Genomic DNA, 20,277 nt, shown 5'->3' with positions numbered 1-20,277 from the left:
CGATTCGGCTTGAGTTGATCGGTTTCGATTTTTAATAAATTTTTTTATTTTTTACACTTTATTTTTAATATTTTAAAATTTAATTAAAATATTTTAATCTTAATTTGATTTAATTTCTCTATATTATTAAAAATAACATATTATTATCACTAATCGGTTCGGTTTGGTTTTTTCAATTTTTTTCTGATCAAAATCGAATCGAACCGAAATAACTGAAATTTCTAAAATTAAAAATCAAATCGAACTGAAATAAATAAAAAATTGAACTAAAATTTTAAATTAATTTGATTCGATCGATTTTTTCAATTTAAACTAAATAGTGCTCACCTCTAAGTTTCTTGAATTTTTTGAACTACAATTAGAATTGAATTTTAGTATGATTATATGTGTTTTCAATTTTAGTTTGATTTTAGTATTGATTTTTATTTTGATTTTAGATTTGATATAGTTTTATCATAAAATTTAAATTTGAATAAAATAATTAAATATTATAATATAATATTAATATTATTTATATTAAATTAATAAGTCTTATATTCAAATTTTAAAATAATATTAAATATACACAATATCATATAATATTTTTATCTAAAATATATTAAAACACTAAATAACCAAATATAATATAATATTTTTATTATAATTTTTAAACTCTTAAAAAAAATTTAAAAAAAATTCCCTGTAAAATTTTTAACAATACTTTTACGAGAAATAAATTCCAACTAAATGATTTTTTTATCATTCTTTTAATATGTTAAAATTAATTTAATTTATTTTTAATTTTTTTAATTATATTTTATTAATATATATAATTTAATTAACGATTATATATATATATGAATAATAATAAAAATTACAAATATATATATAATTGATTTTAATAATTTATATTTTATTAATATAAATTTTAATAATATGGAAATAGCATATAATATAATATAATTTATTTAAATAAAATAAAATATAATTAACAAATTAAAATAATCAATGAAATCCGAAACTAAAATGGTAATAATTTTTTAATTAGGGAAAAATCATAAAAGTAGCTAAAAATTTTATTCCAGTTTCTACCGAGTCATGATGAACATATATTTAGTAAATTTCATAAAATTAAGAAAAAAGGTTTTGTAGTAAAAAAAAACAAAATAAAAATGAAAATTTTGTTTAAATCTATTTTAATATAATGAGGTAAAAAATATAATTCTTGTTTGGAATTATAAATTTCACAATTTTTTTATTAAATTTTTTATTTGAAATGAAAGAATTTATTTATTTTTTAATTTATAAAATTTTTATTTAAAAAAATAAAATTATATATAATTTTTGTAAAATTTAATTGAATTTTTTCAATTCAAAAATAAATTATAGTAAATGAGAATATTAAAAACAAATTAATTTTGACGATTTGAAAGATGATGTTTTCATCATGGTTGAGTTTTTTATTATCAAATATGAAGGGTACAAAATCAAGATACTACCTAATCTCGTTTACTTCCTCAAACTTTCTAATTAAACATTTCCAAGCAACTGTTGTAAATTTGTGAGATATTTAAGGATTTATTTGTTTTATAGAAAATAAATGAGATAATTTATTTTTTATTATTTAATTTTAATTTAAAAAATAAAATTTATTAAAAAAATTTATATATAAAAATCTTAATAAAGGTGTTAAAGCGCAGAAAATCACTTATTTTTTTATTAGATAATATTTTTTGTTGATTAAATTTTTTGAATGTATCAAATGTCAGAAAATATATAAAATATTTTATGTGAAATAAATGAAATCTTAAATAAATTTTTATTTATTTTAGCAAAAATATTTATAAAAATCTCAAATTTGACATTATCTTACAATTATAATCTTGATTTCTTTTCAATAAAAATACTTTATATTCAGGATACTTTTATAATGGTATAATCCATTCATATTCCCATTAAAAATTAATATATAAAATCATTTAAGTATAATGAACTAGCAAATTAACAACCAAAAATTTTAAATAAAATAATATTTAAAATTTAAAGTGAGAGATAGCCACTAAAAAAGTATTTTTTTTTAAAAGAAATTTTATATAATTCTCAAAAGCGATAAATTTGAACATTAGCATTAACATTGGTTGAAATATCTTCTCCATTTGCTTCTAAAGAATAATCATTTTTAAACTCTTTCCATTTGGTTGTGAGATTATTTGCTCTATTGAATTTGAAATTTTTTTATGTTAAAATAATTTTTTTCATGAATTTTTAATAAAAATATAAATAGAAAGTATAATTATAAAAATATTATTAATATAAAATATTTTTATAAAAAAATTAAGGATAGAATTATAAAAAATGTAAAATTTAAAATTTTTATAAATATTATCCCTTTGTTTTAAATCACCAACATAAATCGAACTCTAGTATATAATTCTAATCTAATTGCACACTCACCCTATGCCAGGTTGACATGTATTACCTATTAAAAATGTTGAAAATGACTGTTTAAGTAGTAACATGTTAACCCTCTGTTGGCGGTTTGGAAGGTTTGCGTTTGATACTAATCTTCCAGACCCTTTGTTAATTTATAGAAAGGCTCAAAATGGCCTCGAGGAAGGGAGTTTTTTAACCTTTCCGCAACAGCATTTGTTGCCGTTAAAAACCTTTCCCGCATAGTCATTGAATAAGATTGAAAGCACATTGTGAATTCTTTTTTCAATTCCATTTATACCTTATCCTTGGAATTAGCCTAGATGTTAGATATCTCATTCAAAATCCAACAGGATTAACAAGCCTAAAAAAGGAGAAGCTTTGAGCCCAAAAATAAACCCAAGGCTATAGGGTAAGTGGGTGATCCGATTCCAAGATACCGGATCCTCTCCTCCATTGCAGCCGACTCAAGGAAGAGTAACTTACTGTCATATCACTAAACCCAAAAATATTTATATTACTGCGGCAATGTATACGTGGCGCATTGTGGCAATTTACCAATGTTACCAAAGAAAGGAGCGGATCGCGTCGAACTCGTCCTTCAGTCCAGTTTCCAGTCAAGTGATATAAATTCTCTTCCAGTGTCGATTCTATTTTGTGATCAAGAAATCACGACACAGAAGTTCATTGCCCACTCTCAGTTAGATAGCCTCAATTCTGATTTCAAAAGCTTAAGGCTCCAATTGACTTCTAAATTGCTATTCAAAATCTCAACTGGCTGCTGAAGGTATGATTTCCTCATTCCTCCTAATTCTGCAACACTCTGAATTCATTGCTGAGTCTAATTTTACTTCGCAATTGCCCTGCTGTTTCTTTCCCATTTTATGATCCTCAAATCCATTCGCTTTGCCTTTTTCCTCGCTCGAAATTTTCTAAGCGTGAGTTTTCTCATGGTGGAGCCAATGGCAGAAGCAGAATAGGTCGTGAATTTGATGGCGATGATAGCAACGGCAAAAGTGGAGGATGATGGATGGATTGCGAAATTAAGGATTAGTTGCAATTAGAGATTTGTTGCAATTAAGGATAGCGATTGATTTGGGGATTTAAAAGGATTTAAGTAAAGGGGTTCACTTTGCTTAGGCAAAGTTCATTTTGGTTCAAATTGATTGAAAAATAAAGTTTAGTATTTAAATGTGATTTTTTTTTTTGGTAAATGTTTAGATAATTTTATCTAATAGATCTCGTTATATTAATATTTTTTGTGTTATGTGATTATCATAGCAAAATGAAAAAAATGTTAAAGAGTTCATCCATGGTTACAAATACAACAGTCATTCTCTTGTAATTGAGTTATGTCTAATGTCTCTCTCGTAAAGATCCCTTAAATCATATAACTTCCGATACTTTGGATCACATAATTTCCCATGTTTTTCTGGCCAAGTGATTCTTGTGAAGTCACGATATTTGAATTAGATTTTTATGCAATTGAAAATTACATCTCAGTGAAGAAAAAGGACAAAAAAAGAATAAAAAGGGAGCAAAGCAGAAGAGGAGGAAAAAGAAAGAGCAGAACACAAATCATTTATATTATGAGCAGTAAAGTGTATGGAGGAATACAGATAGTAATCCATTTTAGGTAAACACAACAAAAAGGCCTTCAGATTGCATCTAAAAGTGTAATAGGAAAAATGGGGGTGTACAGAGTTAGCCAATACAATACACAAACAGTAACGAATTATGTGCCGAGCCGTTGAACTATTAAATTGAAACAATTCACACAATTCAATCAATCTATTAAGGGTATATTTCTCTCCCATTACGAGGCTATATGACAACCATTGTTTCTCCAGTTCATGATTTACGCTAGATGAGGTGAGGCTATAGCTTTCCTAAACAAATCAACATAACCATTCCCACAACATCGAGGAACACAAATAACTAGGTCTCGTGTTAGGCAGCCCTTTGAATTCCTTTCCATTGCTGAAGATAAGATGTGGTAAGAAACAGAAATTACACCAAATCCATCCTAAACAATCCCAGTGGAAATGCTCGAAGTTGCGTTTATCTTTAGTGAGTGCTCAGGAATATAGGTAAAACCTGCCAACCACAAAACAATTACCCATAAGAACTATTGCTGCTCTGTTGACTGGCCATTATTAGAAAATGGCAATGGTGTGAGGAACCAAAAGATGGACAGTGCTATATCATAGAAGTCTAAATTTCTTCAGATAAATACGCTAATAGCAAGTAAAAGCAATAGAACTGCATAAACAACAGATAGTTGTCTCGTGTACATTTGCCCACTGAGGTTACGAAAAAAAAAAGATGTGGCCAACCAAATACTTGCAACCTTCAGGCTGAAGGCTGCTGATTATTGGGATTTATGCATGTTTCTGTGGAAGAGCTATCCATGTAGAATCATGATAACATTCGAAATACTCGAAACAACATGGCAATAAAGCATCTACCTTTGTACTTGCACTAATTATCTAATCATGAACACTAAATGCACATTTCTTCCATATCACTGGCCATAAATGTCTATCACACCGGTAAAAAGCAGGAGGGCATTGATGATCCATGTTATTTTGGTACTTCACAATGAAAGGATTAAAGATTCTCCAGTGAAGGGGTGAAAAATTTTGAATTCACATTCAAACTAACAATAAGAATAATCCTAGTTTACAACCAAAATATCATTAGTTATATACATCTCTATGTTTCTGTGTGCATACCAGAGACATACCACAAGGACAAACACTATGGTGACTTAATGGGCTAAATTTGTCAATATTAAAGCTTAGCTATGTACTTGGATTTGGATTAGACATCCCATAATGCAAAAGGTTTATTTATTTGGATAGATATCCAACTATGTCTGTGAGTATAAGAAAGGATGTTAACAAAAAAATAATAATAATAATAAATGAGAGTTCATAAGAATTGATGAAATAGGCTTGGCCCTCTAATCTAAATGGACCTAGAGTTTTTAACTAAGAAGTCGGATGATGGATTCAGTAAGATAATAATACCTTTCTCCTTAACATCAATCTGTAATGTGTCCAGTGTAATTATGCCATCTGTCAAGGGAAGTAGCTCAAGCTTGATGGTAGCTGTCGACTGGGCAGGAACACATCTGACACAGCCACAAATGTCATTATTTTCTGTCCAAACTGTATGTGAAAAAGAAAAGGAACAGAAGAAGGGAGCATGGCATTACCCTAATGGTACTCTACTCTGGAGCCACAGGTGTGTGCAACCCAAATCATTACTAGAAATGACATCAGATATTGGAGAAGACTGCTCATTAAAAGAAACAGAGTGAACAATATTGCCACTTTGTTTTGGATTCTCTGGTGGAGGCAAAGAGCTCAGCCTCTGTTTTACAGCACCATGTCTCTCCCCATTTACTTGACCTGTAGATTCAGACAAACTAACAAATGGATTTATTGGTGATCTTGGTGAACTCAAGGACCCCACTGAAGGAGGAGAAGTAAATGAGGCAGGAGCGAGAACTGTCATAGTTAGATCTTCAGATGTCAAATTTGATGCCTGAAGGGTCAAGACCTGGCATTTCGACAAGGCAAAAATTAAATACCTCAAAACAAATTAAAATAATATGAGAAAGAAAAATTCTAAAACTATCACTAAAAGTCTAAAACACAAAATAAGAAAAACCTGAACCGGAAGCTGAGAGGCTCTTTCATTAGGTCCAGAAGATTGTCCTGACACTTCCGATGCGACAGATATCATAAGATCCCTTAAGATACGTGGTCGCCAACTAGTTGGCTGCTTGAAAAACAGCCTTGATTCTTCATTCAATGTAGACAATGAAAAAAGAAAACTAAGAATAGAAAAACATTTAAATAAGGCAGACCATAAACTAAATTAAGGCTAGGATATTACCAGAGTAATTGCATCGACAAGATACCATAATTGCATACTGATCAGCATTTGAAACAGTCCTCCTTCCCTCAATGTTATTTGATGCAAGACGAGAACTTGAAGGTGGGGTTATTCTTTCACCATGAACTTTAAGCTTCTTCTGCATGGTAGAACATGCTGGTTTAAGAATAAAAGAGTGTTCTTCACCCCTCCTGCCATAGGAAACTCACAATAAGTTCATGACTAATGATACTTTTCATCAATCCAAAAACTAAATAGAGATTCTTCACATTGTCAAAGAACCACTAGATACCAGAAATTGTAGTTTTCGTTTTCTAAATAAAACAAATAATTGTAGTTAGCACTTTTTTTCGCGACAAACCTATGCACCAATGAAGAATTTTAATTGTATGGAGAAAAATCTGACGTGGATACAACTCATAAGATACCACATGCATAAACATGTAACTTTCATAAATAAAATAACAAAAAATAAAATTTCATTCCTTCATTCCACTAAATCACTCCATATATCCTATGCTTTTGCTCTTTTTGTTTTTCTTCTCTTCATAAAAAAGGCAGGTGGTATAAAGCACTTCTTGTGGGCTTTCTCCCTTAATAAATACCCAAGATAGTCATCATGTCAAACAAAAATGAAAAAGCAGAAAATTAAGGGTCCATTCGATATCACTACATGTCTTTGGTTTTTCGTTTTTTGATAACTAACAACTGTTGAGAGATTTCTACTATTTGTTTTCTATAAAATGTTTTTTATTTTTAAAGAAGAGCCTAGAAAGAAACAACCTTCTGTAGCCATAAAACCTTTGCCATAATGACAGTTTTCTTCAAGTCAATGGTTAATCATATACATATATATACACGCGCATGCAAACACACACTTATCCAGTATTAAACTCCATATATGCTAAAAGGACCTAGCCACTTGATCCCAAATCCGCCAATGAGATGCTAATAAAAAATTGAAAGGAATTTTGTAGAGATTTTTTAATTTAATCTCTGATAAATAAGAGATGATTCTCCTTTCTACAAATATTTGGATTAGACAAAGTAAAAAACGAGATGAAAAAAAAAAAAGAATAAGAGAGAGAGATATGTTGAAAGAAATTATACATTAAATATAGTGAAGAAGATGTTGGATTCATAAGATTTGGCATGATGACAATAAATTGAAACAGAAAGAAATAGAGAAACTAAAGTTGCAAAGTTGGGAAGAAAAGGAAAAAAGAAATGGATGAAGTCAAACCCACTCCTTGTGGTTTCTCGTTAACCAATTTCAATTTCAAAATCAGTTTTGGAAAACAAAATAAAAAATGGAAACACGGTAAACAGCCAAACACATTTGTAATTTTTTTTCTTTTAACTGAAGAAACAAAAAACAGAAAACCTCAACGTTACTGATAAAAGCATGGTGTAGGCTGGCTTTTATCAAAAACATAAGACAAGTAACATTCCAGAAATACGAAACATATTGTTAATTCCAAGGTAATATATTTACTAGGACAGCATACTTGACCATGATACCACCAACTAGCAACAAATCAACTTTTAAAACACCTATTAGTTAGCAGTATAAGGACAGGCTTCCATACTTTCCTAGATGGTTGACGTTAACAGACATTAGCATCACACTCAAAGCTTCGTTATTAATATTAATATAAACTGCAGACGGACATGAAGAGTGTACTCATTTCTCATGCATGTAACTTAGATACCAAAAGTCCCCATTTTAACCTTAGTCTAAACGATTACCTAAATAAGTATTATACTACTCATGTAGAAATATTAAAAAAGAAAGGAATAAACTACCAAATAAAAGAAAACTGGATTAATCGGGGCACAATGCAGTTGAACAATTAATAAATAAGAGTACATTAAGATACCTAGAGGGACAACAACCTGAGGGCTAGATTTGGTAAATAGTGGGCATTTCCAGCTTCAATGCATGCAATTGGTAATGATGAAGGTAATCCAGCCTTTGAAGCCTCCTCAAAAACAATCGTTATAGCATCTATGTATATCACAATTTCGGGATTTCTTTTTGGAGAAACATTCTGCAAAGCAACTAGACAAATTAGTTCAGAATTTGCAAAATAAAAGCAGATTCCAATAAGCATCTACATAGATCAATTAGATACATCATATGACATTCAGAGGGGATAGAGTACTGAATAGTGAATACATATATCTTATAACTTAATGTAGTAAAAATTCTTTAGTGCCCACCTTTATCTGGACACAGAGAAGGTCATCTGTATTGCAGTCAGCAGCAAAAGAATGGATTTCTACTGGTTGAATTATTTCAAGTTTCCTTCGCCACTTCCTTCCTGGAATATAGATTCCTTCCAACCCACAGCGAACAGAAAATCTCTCTCGCTCTAACGATACACCTCGGAAAGATAGAAGATTATCACCCCCTGTTTTTTGATTTTTCCATAACTTCTGAGATGAGTATTGGCTCCAGTCTCCAATGTCAAAGTTGGGCTTAGAACTTTGGACTTTAACAGGTTGAGGAGGTGGTATGGTATTTTGAGGCAATGACGACATGGAGTAACTTCTAAAATGAGAGAAGAGCTGAGAACCAGAAGCGGCAGACTTTTGAGAAGCCCCACCAATTTCTGAACCAGAACCTAAACGAGGAGGAGATCGTGGTGGAGAAGGAAGTGTGTTATCCAAAGGAAGCAACCATTTTAACAATTCACCACAAGGATCATAATTCTCGGCATTTAAATTGTCCCTGTTCTCAGCAGACAGATTTTTCTCATGATTTTTTTCAAATTGAAGAATCTCAATGACAGGATCTCTCATAAAATTAACACCAATATTAACTTGCAAAAGTACCTGCATCCTTCCAAAAAAGGAAATAAAATGAGAATCAGTAGCCTGACAAACTGGTTAAAATGAAAATAGAGGAGTGTCATGCTGTTGCAGTAAGATACAGTCAGTATGATATACTGAAGTGCCCCGCTTGCATATGCTATGATCCTCCCTTTAACTTCTCAAAATGTGGGCATGCACTGGCCCGACTAGTCAAGCATAAACATGAAGGGATGTAAATTTCTAGTAATCAGAGGACTGGGCTGGGCTTTATGTAAACATGAAGTGCAGGCCTGCGCACCAAGGACAAAAGCCTAAATCAGACAGGGCTGGCCAGAGACCAAACCCCTCCATCCAAGCCTAGAATTTTAACAGGTTAGGGCTCGCAGGTCTCCAGGCCCATAAACACCAGTATGACCTCCTCTACATTATCAAATGGTAACACTTTACATCATACCAGTTAAAGATTTCTTCACACATGCAAATAATATTTACATGATCATTCCATAATCTATGGGCCTCACCAAGAAGCTTTAAACCATTAAAAGTTGCAAATCAACCTGGACATACGTAAATAGTTTGAAGAAAAAGTAAGTTTGTGCCAATCACCGAAAAGTGTGTTTGTGCCAATCAAGTCAATCTGGACATACATAAATAGTTTGAATAAAAAGATGCAAAAGGCAAAACCATTCATGAAACTCAATTCCAAATAGTGGCCGCAGAAAGTTTCTTCTAGTTTATCCACTAAAAGAAAGATGTTACTTAATAGAACTAAAACAAAAACAAAACCAGAAGGGATAGAGTAATTACAATGGAAAGGATAAGCCATCTTCTTCTCTATGAAATACTACACATGCAACAAAGCCTTCCAATCATCCTGGACATCAGTCGGCTACAGAAATTCTCCCATGCATCTAAGGGACAAGGATTGAATTGATTTTTTTTGTGCAATGCAATACTTTTAAGAGAAATAATACAAGGCCAAGCCAACCACGAGCCTAACCAGATTTCTACCTAGTTAGTTGGGAACTACTTAAAAAAACAGAAAAAAGGATCACATGGTTCAATTTATAAACCATCTATTCAGGCAGAAATATTAAGCACAATATGCAGTTCCAATGCTAAACTTGTGTGATTTAAGTGTAAGACAGAAACCAGAACTTCCAAAATTTGGGGATCAATAATTGCTTGTCAGTACAAGAGGATTACAAGCATACAAAATTGAAGGAAGCACTTTTTCTTGAAAATCAATCAGATGAAAAGGCTATACCGTGAAGAACATAGAGGTCTAAGGACACATACCACTATGTCTCCATTAGGGAGAGAGAAACATTTAACAGTATTTCTGGCTGCTCCACCAGAGACATGGGCATCAAAATCTCCTCTGTCAATAAGAGCACCAAGTCGGGACAAGTTATTCGCAGTTCCTTTGGTTCCATTTTCGCTGGAGTTCTGATCATCCAGTTCAGGGGAATTTGGAGCAGGAGCACCTTTTTTTGACCAAAGTAGCTCCCCAGATTCAGCAATCCTGACAAAAAAGTGAGAGTTCCTAAATCTTTGCAATAACATTTCAGTTTGTCTTTTGTGATTTTCCATTCTAAGAATGGATTCACTGGTAGAAATATCCTTTTTTAGATCAATCTCCCTTTTTGATGGCTCATTCCCATTTTGGTCCGTAACTTGAGCATCAGTACTCACTTCCCCTTCCCTAGATACCAAATTTGTTCCTTCTTTCACATTCCCATTTTGCTTTTCAGGTTTTTGTCCCATGCCATTCTTAGACATCACTGCAGCCACTTTAAATGGAGTAATAATTTCTATATCCTGCTTACATGCTGACAAACATGCCAAAATATGAACTTGCTCACCTGGGATGGAAATATTCACGTGTATGTAATTAACACAATATCTCCAGCATGCAAAATAACTAATAAATGTCAAAACTGGATGAACAAAGAGACTACAAGATAGGCACCAGGAAAAACGAAGGACCGATCCAGGGAGCATAATGAATGTATATCCGGAGCACTATTCCAACCATCAGGAAGTTCCCCTGCAAAAGAGTATGAAGCAGAAAAAATCAAAACAAAGTTATCAAACTATACGGAAATACTCTTATAAAGCAGCAAGACGAAAACCAAGGAAAAACTTGGTGAAATTAATTCCTGAATGGAGTAACAAATAAATAGCATGAAGAGTAGTACTACATTTTAGGAATAATTTAAAGGAATAACTTCCACAAATGAGTTGGGAGAGCAAAAGGAGCACTTTGATCAATAAATAGGAGGGGTAATGATTGACGATAAATGTAACCCTTGAAATTACTCAGGACAAGCATTCATGTCGTAGTGTGCAACTATTTGTAACTCAAATAAATCCAAATGTGAATCACAAATTCTAGTCTAATTTAATATTTTAGTAACACATGGGCATAGCAAACAACAACAACAATAACAACTGAGCCTTAATCCCAAACTACTTGGAGTCGGCTATGTGGCTCCTTTTTCACCATTCAACTCTGTTAGATACCAAGTCTACATTAAAATCTACAACATATAAATCCTTTGACATTACTTCCTTCCACATTACTTCTCACTCCTTCCCTATTAACTTACCAGACTTCCTTATTAAGGCTAGCATTTGAACTCTATATTGGACACGACCAAAACCATTTAATCGACTCCCTCTCATTTTATCTTCAATATGTGTTACATGTATTCTTTGACATATGTAGTCATCCTGTCATTATCATGTTACCAGAAATCCATTTTAATATCCGCATTTCTACCATACTCATCTTGTGGGTATACTGTACCTTAGATGCCAACAGTAACTCCACACCATAAAGGACAAGGCATGGATCATCTAATTTCCTCCTTTTCATTGAACAAAGGAGAGATGACCAATAGCAATTGCAACATCAATCGACCTAAACTGCACTCCATCCAAATGCCATCCAAGCGTTAAGCGTTTTGGCATACCTTCACTATTTGATTAAAGCCAATGATCAAGGATAGAACTTTACCACTTTTTAGAAATCACATCAAAGCAATTACAACCTCAAAAATTGTGACAACCTAATCAGTATGGCCACATTTGAAACCCTTCTTTGACCAAAATAACTTGTTGGACAACCAGACAAAATAAGAACATATTAGCAAATGACTTTATTTGCTTATGGAATTTACATCATATCCATTTTCATGCATTTTCATCCTTTATGAATTCTATATGAGACCATAGCCTTCTTGAAGCTTTGAAAATCACTTCCGGCAAATTATGAATTTGGCAAAATTACATTAGATAGTCTAGATCATATATTAGTCTTCTCAGCTTCTCCAACTAGACGCATTCCCCTCCGAGCAGTTAGTCAACACAACAAATTAAATCCAAATCGTAAACTGTTAGCAAAAGAAGCTCACTGTCACTCACAGATATTCTTCCAAAGATACTATTTTCCATATTAATGTCAAAGCAAAAAACACGTTCCAAGGTAAACAACCAAAAACAACTAATAGGAACAAGCTTGCCAGTTTAGGAACAATCTTATCATGTGATCAACACCAATAAGAGAAAGAAGACTTCACAGCCTAACTCATCTAAATGCTCAAAATCAAGATCCCCAATTTAAGGTAACAGTGAGGAGCACCGAGGACCTAACCCATAATCCAGGAAACCCCACCCAACATGTCCATCAATCCTATCAAGAAATAATACCACTCAAATTTTGGCAGTCTACCAATCTCAACTCGCTATTAGCGATTTCTGCAAGTAACAAGAGAGTTATCTGCCATAAATATCATCTGTACTCATAATATCAATAGTGCTAGGTTGCTAGGTACATACTCCACATACCCCTCAACAGCCTCTTATTTCAGTTATCCATGCTTGGTGCACACACAATAAGGAAATTTACCAAAGGGATTGACTAATAAAGATACTTGGATTTAGGACAAGAATTAGGCTCCAGCTAAAAGCATCTTCCCAAAATGAAACAGGGCAGAGATGCTAAATATATGTGTGGTTGAACTACAAACGACATAAAACCTAGATATTCCATTTGCGATAGTTCCACAATGACCAGAATATGGGGGAGGATAACAAATTCTACAATGCTCATAAATCAATAAGATTATTGTATGTACATGCAGCCATACATGCTACTGATGGATTAATATGGAAAAAGCTAACTAAAATGCTCATGGAATACCGTGTGGAATGGTGATCCATCCTTCTTCTTCAGAAACGTCTGAGTGGTTCTCCACAACAAAAGAGTAATTCTTTGTGCTCACACCACCAGCTGTGCCATTTTCATCTCCAATTACCAAAGCCTCTCCACTATGACCTTCTGCTGTAGGAGATTGGATGAATGGATCTTCAGCTATAAGACCCTCCAAAGTTGCTGATGGTTTTGATGCATAACGAGTGTCTGCAGGAGGTTCATGTACAGGAACTTGTTCTGTCACCACGTTTTGGGTAGTATACCGATGCAGAAAGTTCATTATCCTGGCAGGTATCAGATTGTTAGAATTTTTCATTGGATGTTCCAGTGAAGCATCACATGAAAAAGCAAGAAGTATAGGTGCATGCCTTCTTGGGTGAGAGAAAAGGGAGAGGGGATGGGGACAGAGTTCCACTACCCATGCTAGAAAGAGTGTTTACCATCTGCTAACTTAAACGACAGTGAAAACTAAATATAATGAAATCATTCATAATCAGTAATGTCTAAATCAAGGTTCAGAACAAGATCCTTAGCTTTCATCTTCTTCATGTGACACTAAACCACAATGAGCTATAACTCCTTAAAGCAAGAATCATGGGACAGTTTACTTTCACAAGTTCAAAGAATTAATATCCAAAAGCTCACAAACATAGTACTAGAATTTGGGGTCTTAAAATCATACTTTTCAACTGAATTGAACAAAGAATAAACATACAGACATAGACAAATGAAAATCACAGAGCAAAATCGGTCAATTTAAGAACAATCGACCCGGTCATTGAAGCCAATTCAGTATCTAGCACGATTGAAGATCAGCGATTGGTGATTCGACATATTAAGATCCTGTAAGAGATGATGGTCATGAAAATTTTTGGGAAATGAGAGTAAGCATTACCTGATCAGAGATCAGACCGGCTATTTGCCTGAGAAATGAGAGCGATCCACTTCTCAGGGCGGAGAGATGCAAGCAGCAGTAGCGGCAGAGAGATTTTTCGGGCTTAAAAGAGTCTCAAGTTTCTTCAATCAAAATGAAGGACGTCTGTCCCAGCCCATGATTTCAAATTCCCAAGCCCAATTGTTTTCATTCTTAATTTACAATTAAGGACGAGCCCCTGTCCCTGGTCCAACAAATTTACTACTGCTTCCGTGCGATTTTTGTTTTAGAGAATTTTTTTTATATATTTTAAATTATCTATCCGTTTGACAATTTCAAAATAAGTTAATTTTTATTTTCATATATATTCTTATATATTTTTAAATTATTTAATACTAATATATAAAAAAAATATAATCATTTAAAGATAGTTTAGATAAATTATTATACTTTTTTTAAAATTAATACTATGTATATCTATATTATATAGAATAATGAAATTATCAATTTAATTTTATATTATTTAATTATTTATAACTTTAAATTTTAAAATGAATAATTATTTGCACTTATAGATTTCTCATATTCTACTCTCCCAATCTCCGATTCCTATTAAAAAAAATTATTATTGTATTATTTAAATAATTTTAAATTAATAAATTATTTATATATTACCTAAAATAATTTTAGATATTTATTATTTAAAATTAATGTAAGTTTAAATTCAGTTTAATTAATTTTATTTCGTAATTATTAAAAATTAATAATTTTGATAATATTTAATAAATTAATTAAATAAATATTTAAATTATGAGATATATAGATAAATTAATTAACTGCTGCTTTCTTAAGTAAGATCTTCATTTTCTCTCTTTTTTTATGGCTATGATTATGCCAAATGCAAGATTTTTCCTTTGTCTTTGTTGGTGTTTTTGGAATGTTTACATGCTTTACTGCAGTATTTCTCACATAAATTACTTGCATCAGAGCCTAGGGTTTCCAAATGACAAGGAGAAATTTTTAAGATCTGAAAAATGAAACACTCCTTTTGAAAAATTAAAATAGTATATATACCTATTCTTTTTAGATTAAGTTGCAAGGCCATTTAAAATTGAATTTGATAGAGATAGGTTGGATTTTTCTCTCCAATTTGTCAATAAAAAAAATTAATAGATAAATAAATGTGTGAATAAGGATTTAATGGCAAGTTTGCTACTTTTAACCCAAAAAAGAAAAAAGAAAAGAAAATAGGAGATGTGACAATGGCAAGTTCACTCATCCAAGTAGCGAAAAGGGAAATATTTAGCGCACATAGAAATCCCAAGCGAGTAGAAGCTGCGGTAGTAATAAGTTGGTCTGGAAAATTAGTAAAATTGGTAAAATCTAATAATAGCATTTTGATATGAGTAGAATTACTATTAAAATAATATTAAAAAGTTTAATTTATTTAAGTACAATATTATTAGAAATTTAAAATATTTATAAATTGAAAAAACATAAAGTATAAGACTCCTTTAATCGAGACATGTATTTATGGTCCGATCACCACTATTAACTAAGCAGAATTCATTTCGATAAGGATTGGATAGACGGGATACGATTTAAGGAAACTAGAGTATAATGTTGACCTCCTATAAATCAAAGTCTCCTCGGTATCTCTTTGGAGTCATAAATGCGCATGCAATAAACTAAATTAATGTGTGACACGCACAATAGATACGATATGGGCTAGCTGGCTCTGCATTTATTAGCCAACTGCCCGCCAATAATGAGTCACTTGACATATCTATAAAAAAAACATCTATGCCTAATCCAATAAGATGTAACATAGGAGTGTCAGAGTGATCGGAAGTATATATACTACTGGTCTAATTCAAATTTGAGACATTTCTTACTTTTATTGAATCCACCATTTTTATTTTTTTAAAAAAAATCTTAATTTTTGTAAATTCAGGATCCGATTTTTTAACTCTCGTTTATTGTTTACATTTATTCCCTATTAAATTAATTTCAATTTATTAATTTTCATATTTGAATCGAACCATTATCGAAATGTTCTTACTTGGTCACTCTGGATCTCAACTTCATCATGGAAATAGTGATTGCTAAAATTAGATTGGATAATTCTCTCATTGAAAATGTATTAATGACGGATAATTCATTGCTAAATATTAATGATAAGGGACAAATCAATATGAAATTGGCGACTAATATGTTTTTTTAAGTTATATTTTATTACTATTCTTATTAATAATATAAATCATAAAGAGGTATTAATTGTAATTTCATTATTTTCTCTTTTTTACTTAAAGAATGAAAAATTGCTTGCTACTCCCCATCATCTTCACTCTTTTCTCATTCAGATTTTTATACTCGTCTTCCTCTAAACAACCATAAACTAGTTATTTATTTTTTGAATATTTTATTTTATATATTATTAGAAAATAGAAGTGATTTTTAGTTATATATATAGGACTGATACTCGAATTCTTCACAAAAGCTTAGAATTTGCGTATAAAAATAGAAAGAGAGATCAGACCACTTATAGATAACCTGACAAATGATCAAATGTGTAACGAGGTGTGACCTATTGACGGGATATTTTGCTGAAGGGCAAACCTCCCTGAAGGAAGGGTTGACCTGCTTGATGGAAGCAGAACTAAGCAAGGCAGGCCTGATAAGAGAAGGGCTGGAGTGCCCAGGATGCTTGTAGGGCTGGAGGAGTCTGGATGCTTTCCAAGATAGGCCAAGTGTCCAAGAAAGCTCGGATACTCAGAAGCTTGTATGGCAAGAAGGAAACTCCGGAGGCTCAAATATTTGCTAAGACTTGAGAACTCGGAAGTTCGGAAGGCTTGAGGGCGAGAGTAGCCCAAAAGCCTGAGGACTCGCCAGGGCAAAAGTAGCCCGGATGAGGAAGTTTAGAATGTCCGAAAGCTAAGAATGCACAGATTTCTCAAAGTGCTCAGAAGGTTTGATACGCTGGTTCTTTAAAGAAGTCGGAACGTCTGAGAGGATTAAAAGGAACGACGAATTTTTTATTTTTTCGTCTTTATTTAAAAGAACTGAGGGGCTTTCAGTCTTTTACATTGGAACCTAAGGTCGTTAAGTCTGCTATTTAAGAAGCAAACGTCAATCTGTTTTGAGTGAGAAAAAGTATGAAAGGAAAAGTGTGAAAAAGTGCGTAAAGTGAAAAGTACTGTGATTGTTGTTTTTCTCTATCATTGTTGATTTGTAATCGAGTTTACATTCGTGTGTGGTTGTTTTCTCTCTGTAACTCATCGTAAATAAAGAATTCCCTCTTCTGAGACGTAGAACGATTCTCAAATATCGATCCGAACTCGTAAAACTCTCTGTGTTTTCTTCTTCTCTGTTTTTTTCTTCTTTTTTCTTTATTATCTTGTTTTCTATTGCGTCGCTCATTGGAGATCAGAGTTACAGTATCAGAGTAACTACAAGTGGTATCAGAGCTCGGTTTGTGAGCGAGGAGGTTCGTCGCCGGTCAATTTTCTTGAAGTCTGGTTGAAGAAAGGAATGGCGTCGATGGTGCAGAAACTTGATGTTGGGAAGTTTGATGGGAGAGGAGACTTCATGCTTTGGAAGAAAAAAGATTAAGATAAGTCTCGAAATCATGGGGCTGCAAGATTGTAACGACCCAGTGACCGAACCGCTACCAGCGCTAGGATTCAGATCGACTTAAGGTCGCCGGAACTCGTAGCAAACCTAGTATGCATTCTGTAAACCTGGTAAATCCCATACATGATCAACATTTACCATACAAATTTGAAACTTTACATCTACCAAGCTTAACTTGTGCATGCACACTACTCTGTAAACATAAAACCCCATACTAGAGCCCTCATCAAATGCTCTAGTTGGGTCATCATTTCATATATTAAGCTTGGTCCTCAACATATATCATTATAGAACATAACAATATACATATCATGTACAAAAGGGATCTACCACTCTAGGGCCAAGCACAATTCTATCATCAATAAACATTACATAACTTTACATCATTTACAATACATGTCCACTACTGCTATTACATAGACTTTTCTCCTGAAGCTATCCCATGCTATCTCTGGCCCTGCAAACCTGGGGGTTAAGGAAATGGGTGAGCTACTAGAGCCCAGTGAGTAGAGCACTAATAAAATCATTAAAACATGCTTCCATGAAATGCAGCACATCACAAAGAAAATATGTCACGGATGGACTGGTCACCAATAACCCTCTACAGATCATAAACTCTGTGCCAGGGGCGATTAGGCCACACCTGGTCTTCTTTTTCGTATCATATTGAAGGGTAAAGGATCCCCCAATATCCATCCATCAACAACGTATTATGCAATGCATCAGCTTCGTGAATACTAATGCAAACAGCCTAACATACATACATGGCATTGATGGTGCATAAGTCCATGCATACTAATGCAAATAACCTAACATATACATGGCATTTATGGTGCATGATTCATGCTAAAACCTTTCATTTCATTGAAAACATAGGTCAGTTCTACTCACCTCTAGTAGACGCTGGAATAACTCTGAACCAGCTAACTCTGAGGGCCTCCTTGGTTCCTCGGGTCCGATCCTACACAGGTGGACTCAAATGAGATACCAACATATCATAACTCTAAACATTCCCCCAAAACCCCCCTTAAAACACCTCAAACATGCATGGAAAAACAAGCAAAGGAAGGCTGGACAGGAGACTTTCGGCGGCATGTTCGGCGGCCGAAGGTCCCTCCAGAGCCGAAAGTCAAGCACTTTTGGAGGTGGGTTCGGCAGCCGAAAGTCCTTTCCAGAGATGAAAGTCACAACCTTCGACGGCATGTTCGGCGGCCGAAAACTCCACTCCAAAGCCGAAAGTCCAAACTTTCAGGGGCGGGTTTAGGCGGCCAAAACAACCACCTCAAGGGGTTTGGTGGCCGAACCTGAGTTCTCCAAGAAGGTAGAACCCGATTCAACCTCACGTCTCCAGCCTCCAAAACCTCTTCAAAACATGCATAACTCACCAACAAGCTCTAAAACACATGCATATACCCTTCTTCATGCATCTAGGGGCTTAGAACTAGCTCAAACCCCCAAAAACACGCATAAATACACATATGGCTTATGATCAACATAAACCCTACCCATGCAAGCCATGCATAAACCATGCAAAAACCCTTCAAAACTCACTTAAAACATCAAGAAAGGTGAGGATCCATGCTTACCTCTTAAAGATCGAGAGGATTGATGGTCTAAACTCGGAGATGCAAGGGAAAATAGATCCAGAACCTCCAAGTCTCACAACTTTGCTTCTTTGCTCAAAAACTTCAACACCAATAGGAAAACCATTCAAAACTTGCTCAACTTTGAAGAAAACAAAGAAATCCACCAAAGGAGGTCAAGAACTCACCTATACCGGAAAAGAGAGAGAAAACTCACCTCAAATCCGGATAAGGGGCCCTTTTATAGGTGGCCGGTCAACCACCTTCGGCAGCCAAAGCTGCCTCCATAGCTTCTCCACTTTCGGAAGCCGAACTTGGGCTTCGATGGCAACGAAAGTTAGCCACCTTCGGCGGCCGAAAGTGAGTTCGACGCGAAAGTGAGGTTCGACGGCCGAACCTTGCATTTCCCTCCTTGGTCTTTTCTTTCCAAAACTTCAAGTTTTCTTACTCAAAACATTAAAAACATGCAAAAACATTTTAGAAAACCTTTTCCTTTACCCTTCTAGAAAACTCCGACATCCTAGAATTCCAAATTCCAACGGAGATTCCACCGGAAAGTATGAATTCCGATGCTGGGGTCTCACCGGGTATTACAAAGATGCTCTTAATGATGATCCATAAACATGGAATATTGAGGAAGAGAATGAATCAAAGAAACCAAGAACTCTAGTCCAGAAAATAATCCTTTCTTTAACTCTAGAAACCTCAAAATCTTCTGGGGCTGCTTCAATCATCACCTCGGATCAAGAATCAACATCCAAAGAGAAGAGATTGAGGAGTCGATCAAATGGTCAAGAAGAGAAAGAAGTAAGAAGGTTAGGAAGTTGATAGTTCTA

General features: G+C 33.6%; 1 protein-coding gene and 1 long non-coding RNA gene across 2 annotated transcripts; one reads left to right on the top strand and one right to left on the bottom strand.

Moving 5' to 3' along the window:
- The first annotated feature begins 2,798 nt into the window (after window positions 1-2,798).
- Window positions 2,799-3,662, top strand: LOC110615027. Its single transcript, XR_002487882.2, has 2 exons — window positions 2,799-3,196; window positions 3,379-3,662. It is a non-coding gene; the product is annotated as an uncharacterized LOC110615027 (long non-coding RNA).
- A 310-nt stretch (window positions 3,663-3,972) lies between these two features.
- LOC110615023 lies at window positions 3,973-14,398 on the bottom strand. The gene is made up of 11 exons (XM_021756727.2): window positions 14,247-14,398; window positions 13,340-13,635; window positions 11,105-11,182; window positions 10,432-10,997; window positions 8,539-9,153; window positions 8,212-8,366; window positions 6,316-6,506; window positions 6,088-6,221; window positions 5,630-5,976; window positions 5,442-5,545; window positions 3,973-4,506 (listed from the first exon to the last, which is right to left on the bottom strand). The coding sequence occupies exons 2-11, from the start codon at window positions 13,629-13,631 to the stop codon at window positions 4,436-4,438; spliced, it is 2,553 nt and encodes an 850-aa protein (XP_021612419.2). The 5' UTR covers window positions 13,632-13,635; window positions 14,247-14,398; the 3' UTR covers window positions 3,973-4,435.
- Between the last annotated feature and the right edge of the window lie 5,879 nt (window positions 14,399-20,277).

The sequence above is a fragment of the Manihot esculenta genome, chromosome 5 (genome assembly GCF_001659605.2).
Source record: "Manihot esculenta cultivar AM560-2 chromosome 5, M.esculenta_v8, whole genome shotgun sequence".
Taxonomy (NCBI): Eukaryota; Viridiplantae; Streptophyta; class Magnoliopsida; order Malpighiales; family Euphorbiaceae; genus Manihot; species Manihot esculenta.
The sequence above is the reverse complement of the archived record's forward strand: the minus strand, read 5'-3'. Positions and strand labels throughout refer to the sequence as shown.